This window comes from Cervus elaphus, chromosome 21, assembly GCF_910594005.1.
Source record: "Cervus elaphus chromosome 21, mCerEla1.1, whole genome shotgun sequence".
NCBI lineage: Eukaryota > Metazoa > Chordata > Mammalia > Artiodactyla > Cervidae > Cervus > Cervus elaphus.
This window is the reverse complement of record NC_057835.1, coordinates 50,059,088-50,074,341: the sequence shown is the minus strand read 5'-3', so window position 1 is coordinate 50,074,341 and position 15,254 is coordinate 50,059,088. Positions and strand designations below refer to the sequence as shown.

The 15,254-nt window shown below is 41.3% G+C and overlaps 1 protein-coding gene across 1 annotated transcript in view; it reads right to left on the bottom strand.

The window, feature by feature from the left end:
- EIF3H (eukaryotic translation initiation factor 3 subunit H) overlaps positions 1-11,218 on the bottom strand; it is a 95,079-nt gene extending 83,861 nt beyond the window's left edge. Inside the window, exon 1 of the mRNA XM_043879323.1 lies at positions 11,064-11,218. Within this exon, the coding sequence (XP_043735258.1) occupies positions 11,064-11,195 (132 nt within the window). The 5' untranslated portion in view covers positions 11,196-11,218. The remainder of the gene's footprint in view (positions 1-11,063) is intronic.
- Between the last annotated feature and the right edge of the window lie 4,036 nt (positions 11,219-15,254).

Sequence of the window (15,254 nt, the reverse complement as noted above, 5' to 3'; positions counted from 1 at the left end):
CATGATCAAGTGGAATTTACCCCAGGGTTGTGAGGATTCTTCAATATATACAAATCAATCAATGTGATTCACAGTATTAACAAACTGAAGAACAAAATCCATATGTTCATTTCAGCTGATGCATAAAAAGCTTTCAACAAAATTCAACACCCATTTAATGATTAAAAAAAAAAAACTCTCCACAAGGTAGGCATAGAGAGAACCTACCTCAACATAAATAAAGGCCATATATTATATTACAAACCCAGAGCAAACATCATCCTCAATGGTGAAAAACAAAGCATTTCCTCTAAGAGCAGGAACAAGACAAGGGTGCCACATTCGCTACTATTCAACAGTTTTGGAAGTATTAACCACAGCAATCAAAGAAGAAAAAGAAATCAAAGGAATCCAAATTGGAAAAGAAGTAAAACTGTCACCATTTGCAGATGACAAGATAGTATACACGGAAAATCCTAAAAATGCTACCACAAAACTACTACAGCTAATGAATGAATTCAGCAAAGTTGCAGGATACAAAATTAATAAGCAGAAATCTCTTGCACTCCTATACACTAACAATGAAAGACTGGAAACAGAAATTAAGGAAACAATTCCACTTATCATTGCAACAAAAAGAACAAAATACCTAAGAATAAACCTATTTAAAGAGGCAAAATACCTCTATGCAGAAAACTATTAAGATACTTAGGAAAGACATCAAAGATGACACAGACAAAGATATACCATCTTCTTGGACTGGAAGAACCCATATTCTGAAAACAATTATACTACCCAAAGCAATCTATAGATTCAATGCAATCCCTATCAAACGACCAATGGTATTTTCCACAGAACTGGAACAAAAAATTTTACAAATTTTATGAAAACACAAAAGACTCCAAACAGCAAAATCATCTTGAGAAAGAAATGGAGCTGGAGGGATCAGGCTCTCTATACTACAAAGCTACAGTCATCATGACAGCATGGTACTGGCACAAAAAAAGAGAAAGATCAGTGGAGCAGGATAGGAAGCTCAGCCATAAACCCGCACACCTATGGTCACTTAATCTATAACAAAGGAGGTAAGAATAGAAGAACGAAGAAAAGACAATCTCAGTAAGTGGGGGTTGGAAAACTGGACAGCTACATGTAAAAGAATGAAATGAGAACTTCCTAAACCATACACAAAAATAAACTCATAATAGATTAAAGATCTAAATGTAAAGCCAGACACTATAAAAGTCTTTAAGGATGAAATAGGCAGAACACTCTTTGACATAAAGCACAGCAAGATCTTTTTTTGACCCACCTTCTAGTTATGAAAATAAAAACAAAAATACACAAATGGGACCTAATTAAACTTAAAAGTTTTTGCACTTAAAAGCAAAGGAAACCATAAACAAGACAAAAATAAACCCCTCAAAATGGGAAAAAAAACATTTGCAAACAAAGGATTAATCTCCAAAATACACAAACAGCTCATGCAGCTCAATACAAAAAAAAAAAAAAAAAAAACCAAACAACCCAATCAAATGTTTAGAAGATCTGAAGAGAGATTTCACCAAAGACACACAGATGGCCAGCAAACACATGAAAAGGTGCTCAATATCACTCATCATTGGTGAAATGCAAATCAAAAATACAACAAGGTTATCACCTCACTCCAATCAGAATAGCCATAATCAAAAACTCCATAAACAATAAATGCCATGGAGGGTGTGGAGGAAAGTGAACCTTCTTACACTGTTGGTGACAATGTAAACTGATACAGCCACTATGGAGAACAATATGCAGGTTCCTTAAAAAACTAAAAACAGAACTATCACATAAGCCAGCAATCCCACTACTGGGCACATCATATCCAGAGAAAACCATAATTCAAAAAGGCATTTAAAAAGAAGACACATAAACCCCAAAGTTCACTGCTTCCGACAGCCAGGACAGAAGCAGCACAGATGTCCACTGACGGATGGATAAAGACGCTGCGGTAGATATATACAATGAAATATTACTCAGCCATAAAAAAGGATGGATGTGAGTCAGCTGAACTGAGGTGGGTGAACCTAAAGCCTGTTACACAGAATGCTTTATGTTACAATATGTAAAACAAATAACTACTGGAAAAACTGCTGTATAATGCAGGAAGTTCAGCCTGACGCTCTGTGACAACCTAGGCAGTCAGGTGGCTGGGGGCGGGCGGGTGCTGGGAGGGAGGGTCAAGAGGGAGAGGACATGTGTACACTTGTGGCTGACTCACAGGGCTATATGGCAAAAACCAACACAACACGTAAAGCAATTATCCTCCAAGTATAACTAATTTTTTAAAAATTATTCGGATTGCAGTCAGGACACAGACACAACAGTCAGGACACAGAAGCAACCTAAATATCCATCAGCAGAGGAATGGATAAAGAAGATGTGGTACATAAATGCAATGCAATGTTATTCAGTGACAAAAAGAAATGAAATTGGGACATTTGTAAAGTGTAAATCTATGGCTGATTCATATCAATGTATGACAAAACCCACTGAAATGTTGTGAAGTAATTAGCCTCCAACTAATAAAAAAATTAAAAAAAAAAAAAAAAAAGAAATTAAAAAAAAAAAAAAGAAGTAGATGAACCTAGAGACTGTCATATAAGCCGAGTCAGAAAGAAAAAAAACAAATATTATATATTAACACATATATGTGGAACCTAGAAAAGTAGTATAGATGATCTTAGGTGCAAGGCAGAAACAGACACACAGATGTAGAGAAAAAACTCATTAATACAAAGGAGAAGGGGGGGTGGGATGAATTGGGAGGTCGGGATTGACGTATATACACTTGTTCTTTGTGTTTAGTCCCTCAGTTATGTCCAGCTCTTTACAATCCCATGGGCTACAGCCCACCAGGTTCCTCTGCACCAAGGAATTTTCCAGGCAAGAATACTGGAGTGGCATGCCATTTCCTATTCCAGGGGATCTTCCCAACCCAGAGATCGAGGTGGGATTCTTAACCACTAGCACCACCTGAGAAGCCCATATATACACTAGTATATATAAAATTGGAGAAGGCAATGGCACCCCACTCCAGTACTCTTGCCTGGAAAATCCCATGGACGGAGGAGCCTGGTAGGCTGCAGTGCATGTGGCTGCACAGGGTTGGACACGACTGAAGTGACTTAGCAGCAGTAGCATATATAAAACAGACAGCCAATGAGAATCCACTGAATAGCGCAGGGAGCTCTGCTAGGGCTCCATGACGACCTAAATGGAAAAGAAATCTAAAAGAGAGGGGACACATGTATGTATACATATGGCTGATTCTATGCAATATAGGAGAAACTGACACAGTGGTGTAAAGCAACTATACTCCAAAAAAAAAAAAATCCACTGCAGCGCTACTGACAACAGCCAAGACAGAAAAGCAACCTTTTAAAAAGGCAATGGATTTCAACAAGCTCTCTGACCTTAAGGGCAAGAAACTATGCCCAGGATGTCTGCAGGGTCATCCAAGTCTTGAAAGAAACTTGAGATGAAAAAGTCAGATGGACTTAGGTTTGCCTACATGAGGCAGGTAAGTTCACTTAGGGATACCTACTAGTACTGAAAGATGAACTCCCCAGGTCGGTAGGTGCCCAACATGCTACTGGAGATCAGTGGAGAAATAACTCCAGAAAGAATAAAGAGACAGAACCAAAGCAAAATCAACACCCAGTTGTGGATGTGACTGGTGATGGAAGTAAAGTCGGATGCTATAAAGAGCAATATCGCATAGGAACCTGGAATGTTAGGTCCATGAATCAAGGCAAATTGGAAGTGGTCAAACAGGAGATGGCAAGAGTGAACGTTGACATTTTAGGAATCAGTGAACTAAAATGGACTGGAATGGGTGAATTTAACTCAGATGACCATTATATCTACTACTGTGGGCAAGAATCCCTTAGAAGAAATGGAGTAGCCATCACAGTCAAAAGGAGAGTCCAAAATGCAGTACTTGGATGCAACCTCAAAAACAACAGAATGATCTCTGTTCATTTCCAATGCAACCATTCAATATCACAGTAATCCAAGTCTACGCCCCAACCAGAAGTGCTGAAGAAGCTGAAGTTGAATGGTTCTATGAAGACCTACAAGACCTTTTAGAATTAACACCCAAAAAAGATGTCCTTTTCACTATAGGGGACTGGAATGCAAAAGTAGGAAGTCAAGAGATACCTGGAGTACAGGCAAATTTGGCCTTGGAGTACAAAATGAAGCTGGGCAAAGGTTAACAGAGTTTTGCCAAGAGAATGCACTGGTCATTGCAAACACCCTCTTCCAACAACACAAGAGAAGACTCTACACATGGACATCACCAGATGGTGGATACCAAAAACAAGACTGATTATATTCTTTGCAGTCAGAGGGAGAAGCTCTATACGGTCAGCAAAAACAAGACCGGGAGCTGACTGTGGCTGAGATCATGAACTCCTTATTGCCAAATTCAGACTTAAATTGAAGAAAGTAGGGAAAACCACTAGACCATTTAGATACGACCTACAATAAATCCCTTACCATTATACAGTGGAAATGACAAATAGATTCAAGGGATTAGATCTGATAGAGTCATGAAGAACTATGGATGGAGGTTCATAACACTGTACAGGAGGAAGGGATCAAGACCATCTCCAAGAAAAAGAAATGCAAAAAGGCAAAATGGTTGTCTGACAAGGTCTTACAAATAGCTGAGAAAAGAAGAGAAGCTAAAGGCAAAGGAAAAAAGGAAAGATAAACCCATTTGAATGCAGAGTTCCAAAGAAGAGCAAAAAGAAAGAAGAAAGCCTTCCTCAGTGATCAGTGCAAGGAAATAGAGGAAAACAATAGAATGTGAAAAACTGGAGATCTCTTCAAGAAAATTAGACTTACCAAGGGAACATGTCATGGAAAGATGAGCACAATAAAGGACAGAAGTGGTATGGACCTAACAGAAACAGAAGATATTAAGAGGAGGAGGAAAGAATACACAGAAGAACGATACAGATCGAACCCAGGCACCCTGCATTGGGAGCATAGAGTCTTAGCCACTGGGCCACCAGGGAAATCCCCCAGAACTTGGTTTTTAACCTTGATCTGTCTGATTCCAAGGTCTGTCTCACCCCCTCTCTATACTCAGGAGTAGGTCTGGGCACCAAGAGACTTTGGTGGCTGATATTTCCCTCCCCAAGGAGTACTGTAACTGAAGGTGGAGTCTGACTGCTCACTGCTCAAAAGCCAATAGAGAGGCAAGATTTGTAGAAAGGAAACTCTGCTTTATTTTGAGTGCTGGCCACCAGGGGTTTGTGGTGGCAGACTGCTGTCCAAATGCTGATGTCCGCCACTGACAATCAGTGGGTTGGAGCTTTTATAGGCGGAGGGAGGGGGCCACATATAGAGACTGCACAGTCAGCTCTGATAGTCATCTTGAAATTGGTCATCGGTGGTCTGAAAAGTGTCACCTTGATTGTCCTAAGTACAGTTAGCTTTTAGTTCCAAGGTCAGTTTTTAATTAAATTAAATATTTTTTAAACAGCCTTGGAAAACATTTTTTTTTTTTTAAAATTCAATGGTTTGATCAACAGATTATGTTTAAACCAGACGGGAGACTTAGTTGATCTGACATGATAAATGGGGTGAGGGAAGACATCAATAAGATCAGAACATACACAGACACATGGAAATAATATGGGTCTTTTGCAAACATGATTGTAATAAATGTAAGATATGATGCCTGTAGACACCATTTAAAACAAAATACAAAACCAAAACACTCAAAAAACAACAACAAAAAAAAAGAACGATACAAAAAAAGATCTTCACGACCCAGATAAACACAATGGTGTGATCACTTACCTAGAGCCAGACATCCTGGAATGTGAAGTCAAGTGGGCCTTAGGAAGCATCACTACAAACTAAGCTAGTGGAGGTGATGGAATTCCAGTTGAGCTATTTCAAATCCTAAAAGATGATCTTGTGAAAGTGCTGCACTCAATATGCCAGCAAATGTGGAAAACTCAGCAGTGGCCACAGGACTGGAAAAGGTCAGTTTTCATTCCAATCCCAAAGAAAGGCAATGCCAAAGAAAGTTCAAACGACCACACAATTGCACTCATCTCATATGCTAGCAAAGTAATGCTCAAAATTCTCCAAGCCAGGCTTCAATAGTACACGAACCAAGAACTCCCAGATGTTCAAGCTGGATTTAGAAAAGGCAAAGGAACCAGAGACGAAATTGCCAACATCCATTGGATCATCGGAAAAGCAAGAGAGTTCCAGAAAAATATCTGCTTTATTGACTATGTCAAAGCCTTTGACTGTGTGGATCACAACAAACTGTGGGAAATTCTTAAAGAGATGAGAATACCAGATCACCTGATCTGTCTCCTGAGAAATCTGTATGCAGGTCAACAAGCAACATGTAACAACATGGAACAACAGACTAGTTCCAAATTGGGAAAGGAGAAAATCAAGGCTCCATATTGTCACCCTGCTTATTTAACTTATATGCAGGTACATCACATGACATGCTGGGCAGGATGAAGCACAAGCTGGAATCAAGACTGCCGGGAGAAATATCAACAACCTCAGTATGCAGATGACACCACCCTTATGGCAGAAAGTGAAGAAGAACTAAAGAGCCTCTTGATGAAAGTGAAAGAGGAGAGTGAAAAGTTGGCTTAAAACTCAACATTCAGAAAATGAAGATCATGGCATCCAATCCCATCACTTCATGGCAAATAGATGGGGAAAGTGGAAACAGTGACAGACTTTATTTTGGGGGGCTCCAAAATGGTGACTGCAGCCATGAAATTAAAAGACGCTTGCTGCTTGGAAGAAAAGCTATGACCAACCTAGACAGCATATTAAAAAGCAGAGACGTTACTTTGCCAACAAAGGTCAGTCTAGTCAAAGCTATGGTTTTTCCAGTAGTCATGTATGAATGCAAGCACTGAATTATAAAGAAAGCTGAGCACTGAAGAATTGATGCTTTTGAACTATGGTGTTGGAGAAGACTCTTGAGAGTCTCTTGGACTGCAAGGAGATCCAACCAGTCCACCCTAAAGGAAATTAGCCCTGAATATTCATTGCAAGGACTGAGCTGAAATTGCAATTCTTTGGCCATTGCAAGGACTGAAGCTGAAATTGCAATTCTTTGGCCACTGCAAGGACTGAAGCTGAAATTGCAATTCTTTGGCCACCTGATGCAAAGAACTGACTCACTAGAAAAGACCCTGATCCTGGGAAAGACTGATGGCAGGAGGAAAAGGGGATAACAGAGGTAATACAGTTGGATGGCATCACCGACTCAATGGACATGGGTCTGGGTGGACTCCGGGAGTTGGTGATGGACAGGGAATCCTGGCGCGCTGCATGCAGTCCATGGGGTCGCAAAGAGTCGGACACAACTGAAGTGAACTAGTACTCTTCCTGACTCTCCTTAATACACGTAGACCATTCATTGACAGCATATGATTACATGCCAAGATGAGTAACACAAGTTGTCACCATAAAAATAAAAAGTTCAGAGAAAAGAGGAGATTGATGTGGCCCAGAGCAGCACTGCTCAAACATCATGTTATAAATGTTATAAATCACCTGAAACAATAGATCAGGAGAAATTCTGAGATACTGTGTTTCTGTCTTTCTAACAAGCTACCAGGCAAGGCCAATTCTGCTTGTCTTGCTGGTCCTTGGACCGGACCTGGAGTATCAAAAATGTAATGCACGTAAGAAAGGTTAAGATTCAAACTGGTTTAAGGTTTCACATGAAAATAGGGTTTTAGATGAAATAGGGTTTTACATGAAAGGTCCAACAGGAAGAATTAGCTTGATCTTACCTAGGAATAAAGAGATCACCTGAGTACAATGACAATTCATTCGTCCATTCTATAAGGATAAACTGAGTACTGACTGCACAACGTACATAAAAAACAGGCCTACAAGTCTATTGGAATGGACAGTTAACATTACTGAGAGATACCATTTCACACAAGGAAAGCAAGTCATCTAACTGTCCAATAACATGTAGAAGAGGAAAATTTTGTTCTACTCATGCAATGAAATGCTAAGTAGTAAGGACAATGAATGAATTAGAGCTCCTCACTCAAGAACAGAACGATCTCAAGATCATGGTGTGAGATACATATATGATTCAAGACACAGGTGAACATGCACTATGATTTAACTAACACTTCATTCTTTTTATTAATACAAACAGGCCAAAGTAAACAAATCATTTGGGAATACTCTGTGTGGTACAGCTATAAAGAAAACCAAGAAATCACTGAAACAAAGCTCACAAGAGTGATTACAGGTACAAAAAAGGGATGGGAGAAAAGGATGAAATGGAAAGGACTTCAAAGAGACTAAAAATTCTACTTCTCAAGTTAAAAGGCAGGTAAATGGATATTTATTCTGTGATTACTTAAATTATGTATTAAAGACATTATTTTACATGTATATCCTGTTGTTTTACAGTTCTTTGCTAATGTTATCAATGATCTTTTTAAAAACTAAGTCAAGAAACTGGTGATGGCAGATTCTAGTAGCACTGAGTTGAAGAAAGAATGGAAGACCACAAATACAAATGAATTATTTAACCACCGACATCAAACAAAAGAAGTGGGGACTAAGAATGAACACAAGTGAAAGTGAAAGTCGCTCAGTCGGTCCAACTCTTTGCAATCTGATGGACTATGTAGTCCATGGCATTCTCCAGGCCAGAATACTGGAGTGGGCATACTTTCCCTTCTCCAGCGGACCTTCCCAACCCAGGGATCGAACCCAGGTCTTCCACATTGCAGGCGGATTCTTTACCCGCTAAGCCACAAGGGAAGCTCAAAAATACTGGAGTGGGCAGCCTATCCCTTCTCCAGCGGATCTTCCCGACCCAGGAATTGAACCAGGGTCTCCTGCATTGCAGGCGGATTCTCTACCAACTGAGCTATCAGGGAAGCCCAAGAATGAACACAAAGTGCTAAGTAAAAAGAGACAGGGTTGGACATTTTAATATGGAAAAGTCTGACAATCACCATGTGTTAAGGTAAAATTAAAGATTGATGAAAACTGATAGAAACAAAACTAAAGGTTCGAAAAGAAAGACTCAAGAAGAAAAGGAAATCTGCCCCTGGCTATCACCAAGGTGCCAGAAACAAATGTGATTAAACATCAGAATAAGCAAATTAGTTCTGTGTGGCTGGAATGAGTCATCCCTACAAAGCATGGGAATAGTGGCAAGTTAACCTGAACACAAAAGCCAAAGACATCTTGATCAGCCTTGAACTCACTGCAAACGCACTAAAAACATTGCAAGAGGGAAGTTAACTATGTCTGAACTTTCACATTCAAGTGCATGTTTTAATAAAAGTATGAAGGATGGACTGAAGCAGGCTAAGAGAACAATTCAAGATGCTATGAAAACAATCTATAGAAAAAGATATCAGAACAGGAAATGGAAGTACTACAAAAAGAAACTAAAATACTTCATTCATCAATTTATCTTATCTATCTCAATTAACTGATTCAGTTTTGGAATGTAACAGATGAAAAGTCATAATACCTGTCTGCCCTCAGTAGCTTACATTCTACTGGGGGAGCAAAACAAGAAAACAAACAAGACAATAACAAGTAATGGAAAATGCTACGAAGGAAATAAAGGTGATGTAATTGAGAGTAATGGGAATGAAGCTATTTTTTTACACGATAGTTAGGCAAGGCCTCTCTTGAGATGCTGACACTTAAGCCAATACCTTAAAGGCTCAAAAAAAGCCACGGAGTAGGAAGAAGTATTTCAGATAGTATTTCAGGCTGAGAAAATAAAACAATGAAAGCTGACTGTGACTGAAGCCTAGAAGAAAGTATGAGGTGAGTCTGAAGAAAGAGACAACAGCAGCAGGGCCTTGAAGACTGAGTAAGAATTCTACATTTTATTTAAAGTGGATATGGCTGGTGGAATCTAGAAGAAAAGCAAATGAAATCCGATATATTTTGGACGTAGAACCAACAGAATTTGCTGAGGGACTGGACACCAAAGGTAAAATAAGAACAAGCATACATGAATGCTCAGGTTTTGACTTTTCAAACAGGTAGACAGCAGTTCCATTTACTAAGATAGGAGAGAGTGAGGTAAGATCGATGAGTGGGAGAGCAGCAGGGCAAGGGTCAAAAATTTTTATTTTGGACACATTACGTTTGAAGTTCCTATGAGATATCCTAACAGTGACAGCAAAATGCCTAAGAGTGGCATTCAAGAACCAAGTCTGACAAGAAACATAAACCTACGAAGTCTCAGAATACAAATAATATTTAAAGTCTTGAAGAGCCTTAGAGAAAGTCTACTACTATAACTTCTGCAAATGTAACAGCAGCAGCTAAAAGTACATGTTAACACCTTTTACCATTTAACTTACCAAGCACAAAGAGATTAATAATATGCCCAATGTCATACAGCTAATTTTAGCGCTGGATTTCAAGCCCAGCCGTCTGACTCCAGAGTTGCGCTTTCATCAGCTTTGTCAAGCAGAGACCAGGGGGAAAGACGCCTAAACCCGAATCCCAAGGCACTCCAACATTCACAGAGACGGAAAGAAGTCAACATAAGGTATTTAGTCCAATAACGCGGTTTCACGTAACCGCTGAACCACAGGCTCAAAAGTGGCTACAAACTAATCTCCACTTGGAGAGTTACAGATATCAGATCCCAGCAGGGAAACAATAAACTTTACTCTCCCCTTCCAAAAGCCCTATATTCTTCTCGACACCTCCGTCACCTACTTGCCTCCCAGAAAAGTCATTCTCCAAATACCCTATTTCCAAGCATCTCAAAACAAGCCCCCAAGAATCTGTCATACATACACCCGAGCCTAGGTCCACTTTCTGAGTCCTCAATTCCCTGATGAGACGGCAGAGAAGGTGGCCGCGTCTTCCGAACAGAAAGTGAAGATAAAGAAAGAAAGTTTTAGGAAAAACCTTGGCCCAGCTTCAGCAAGCCCAGAGGGGAGGCTGCCGGAAAGCACGCCTGGCAAGACCGGGCTGGGAACTGAGCTCCCCACGTGGGCCGGGAGAAACGGAACCCCACTCACCAAGCCATCTATCTGCACTTGCTTCACGGCTGAATCTCCGGATCCTCCTTTGCCTTTGCCTTTGCCTGCAGCGCCGGTGGTAGAGCTGGAAGAGGTGGCGGATGAGCCGGTGCCTTCTTTGCGGGACGCCATCTTTCCAGCCGGACAGGAAAAGAGAAACGTGAGTTGCCGGAAGCGGAAGTAAAGTTTCACTTGACGTCAGGCGCAGTCTGGCGTTCGAGGGGCGGAGCTGTTAGGAAAGGCCCGCGGGGGAGGCCCCGCCTCCCTTCTCTTTTCCAGCCTTTCTTCGGCAATGGAACGCCTTGCGCATGTGCATTGTGCTTTAGGGGGGCTGCTTTCGCATAGAAAGCTTTAAGGCAAAAAGAAATTTTGGGAAGTGTTTTCCCCTTTATGTTTAATCGGTATGCACTAGGTAGTGAATCATAATTGGTTTAAAGCTAGCATTTATGTAGCATGTCATTCGTATAAACTGCTTTCACTTTAATTTTTTTAATTAATCGGTAGTCCCAATGTTACAAACTATGAACAGCTGTACTTACTTCAATAGCATATTTGGCAATTGAGACATGATTTGTCAAACGTCATTCTGTTCATTAATGACGAGCTTATATTGAAGTTTTTTTTTTTTTTTAATTTCTTTGCAATTTTTGTCCTTGGCAATATCTCACTAAGATTTTCCGGTCATGTATGTTAATCACACTACATGTGAAACTGATTGGTGTCATTTCAGGGGGGCTCTGAAGAGCTCCAGTACTATAATCCTTTATGTCTCAGTGTACAGAGAATTCAACAAGAGCAAAGTGGTAGATAAAAAGTGATTTGTTAGAATAGAACACTTGTGAGGCTTACAGGCAGGTGGGCAAGAAATGCCATGCCCCAAGAACTAGTTGGCTACAGCTTTATAATCAAAGGAAAAGGGGGAAAGAGGAGAAGACCTCCTTTGTCTTTCTTGAGTAGACATCACGTTTTCATCATTAGCTCCTCCAAGCTAAGCATGGGAGTTTTCTTGTCCCTGTGTGGTCAAGCTAGGTCCACAAATTACTGTTTTTTATGTGTGGAGAGAGCATTTCGGAGGGATCACTGGGCAGGATGTGGGTCTCCTGCCATCATTGTTTTATTGTTTGTGGCGTGTCCCATGCTTCTGTTGCATGGCTTTGTTGCTAAGCAAGCCTGCTTGGTTTTGTGCTGAGGCAAACCTGCTTTCTCAAGTAATCATTAACTTACAGGGGTCTCCCATATTTTTCTACTTATAGAAAATCCCTAGTGGGATTAACTATTTAATCACCTATTTTGTCCTGTCATTCTGTCCCTACCACTGGGTTCTTGTAATCTAACCCTAACTAGAAAGGGCCTAAAAGTGATAGGGACAGAATGCATGCATGTGTTCTAAATTGCTTTAGTCCTGTCGAACTCTGCAACTCTGTGGGCTGTAGCCCTCAGGCTCTGCTGTCCATAAGATTCTCCAGGTAGCAATACTGGAGTGGGTTGCCATGCCCTCCTCCAGGGGATCTTCCTGACCCAGGGATCCAACCCACATCTCTTACATCTCCTGCATTGGCATGCGGGTTCTTTACAGCAGCACCACATGGGAAGCTCAGGGACAGAATGTGAAAGTGAAAGTCGCTCAGCCATGTCCAACTGTTTGTGACCCCATGGACTAGATAGTTCATGGAATTCTCCAGGCCAGGATACTGGAGTGAGTAGCCTTTCCCTTCTCCAGGGGATCTTCCCAACCCAGGGATCGAACCCAGGTCTTCCACACTGCAGGGGGATTCTCTAACAGCTAAGTCACCAGGGAAGCCCAAGAATACTGGAGTGGGTAGCCTACCTCTTCTCCAGCAGATCTTCCCGACCCAGGAACCAAACCAGGGTCTCCTGCATTGCACGTGGATTCTTTACCAGCTGACCTACCAGGGAAGCCCAATAAGATGATCAAATAGTTAGCATAGAAACCCCATTAGGGAATTGTAGATAAAGAGGGAACTTTAGGGAGATTTGGGAGACCACAGTAAGACTAATGATCACTCAAGAAAGTAATGGGAAACTTCTGAAACAATGTAGCAAAAACAAGTGGCTTAGCATCAAAGTCAGATTGGCTTGCTTAATGATAAAATCAAGCTAACCTGCTGGCAACAAAGCCATGCAACAGAAACAGGAGACTTGCCCCAAAACAATAAAACAATGGTGGCATGAGACCTGCATCCTGCCCAGTAAGCTAAGGGAATTAATAACCCCTGAAACATGTTCTTTGGCCCCTAAGACATGTTCTTCATACCATGCCCCCCAAATAATAAAACAGTTGTAGAAAATAACTACAATCTGCCCAGGGCTATTAAGTTAATGACTTCCAAAACAGGATCTGCACACACACACACACACACACACAATCATTTATGGGAAGATGACTTCTCAAAATGAAAGCCACCATTGCACTGCAACCTGAAAATATTTTTCCAAAGTGCTATGACAGTCCTGGCTTGACCATATAGGGAGGGACAAATAAACTTCCCTGCCCTACCTGGGGGAGGAACTGATGTTGAAACATGAAGCCTACTCAAGAAAAACAAAGACCTTCTCCCCCTCCTCTTTCTTCCTCTGATTATAAAAATGTAACCCACTGAGCACTCAGGGCAGTGCAACATTTGCCTGCCTGCTTGTGAACCTTACAAGCATCCTATTCAAAGAAATCACTCATGTATCCCATTGCTGCTGCTGCTGCTGCTAAGTCACTTCAGTCATGTCCGACTCTATGCGACCCCATAGACGGCAGCCTACCAGGCTCCTCCATCCCTGGTATTCTCCAGGCAAGAACACTGGAGTGGGTTGCCATTTCCTTCTCCAAAGCATGAAAGTGAAAAGTGAAAGTGAAGTCGCTCAGTCGTGTCCAACTGTTGGCGACCCCATGGACTGCAGCCTAGCAGGCTCCTGCGCCCATGGGATCTTCCAGGCAAGAGTACTGCAGAAGGTTGCCATTTATCACATTGCCTCTCAACAAATTCCTTTCTGCGTTGAGACATAAAGGACTGTGAGACCAGAGCTCTTCTGGAGCCCTGACACCTAACAGTTTCAGCAGGAATGACATGTCCTTCACTTGAATGCCTAATTTTAATTAAATTATTTTAATTTAAGAACAGCAGTGTGTTCAGTCCTTGTACATCTTCATCCCCTTATCTTTACTCTGTATCTCAATACTCCTCCTGCAATGCCGATCATTCCTGAATTTATATTTACCCAGACCTCTCCACTGAACTCCACAATGGCATGTCTATTTATTCAACATCTCCACTTAAATGTCCCACAAGCACCTGCTCCAACTTAACCTTTCAAAAATTGAGCTCCAAATACCTTCTCCTCTTGAAAAAAATGTTCTTCCCCAGTCTTCTCCAGTCATTAGATGACAGTTCTATTCTTCTAGTTGATAAGAACTAAGCTTCTGGGGCATCTTTGACTCCTCTGTATCCTTGACACTCGACCGGTGATTCATTGGAAGCTTGTGTAAACTCCATGTTAAAAATGTATGCAAGGGCTTCCCTGGTGGTCCAGTGGTTAAGAATCTGCCTTGCAATGCAAGGGATGCTGGTTCCATCCCTGATCCGGGAAGACCCCACATGCTGCAACTACTGAAGCCCGGGTGCCCGAGAGCCCGTGCTCGGTGAGAAGAGAACCCACTGCAATGAGAAGCCCTCAAAGGGCAACTGGAGAGCAGCCTCTGCTCGGTGCAACTGGAGAAAGCCCAGGCAGTAGTGAAGACTCAGCACAACCAAAAATTAATAAAATTATTCTTTAAAAATGACATAGTACTCTTAAGCCTAAACATATGCAATAGTTAGATTAATATAGATGCTCTATATTAAAACACAACTATTGGAAGAATGGATAAAAAACACTGATAGAATGGGACTTCCCTGGTGGCGCAGTGGATGGGAGTCCACCTACCAGTGTGGGAGCCACAGGTTCGATCCCTGGTCCAGGAAGATCCCAGAGTGCCTCAGAGCAACTAAGCCTATGTGCCACAACTGCTGAAGCCAGTGGGCCCTAGAGCTCATGCTCCCCAACAAACTGCAATGAGAAGCCCATGCACCACAATGAAGAGTAGCCCCTGATCGCCACAACTAGAGAAAGCCCTCACAAAGCAATAAAGATCCAGAGCAGCCAAATATAAATAAGAAAAATTTTTGTTTTTAAAAAATT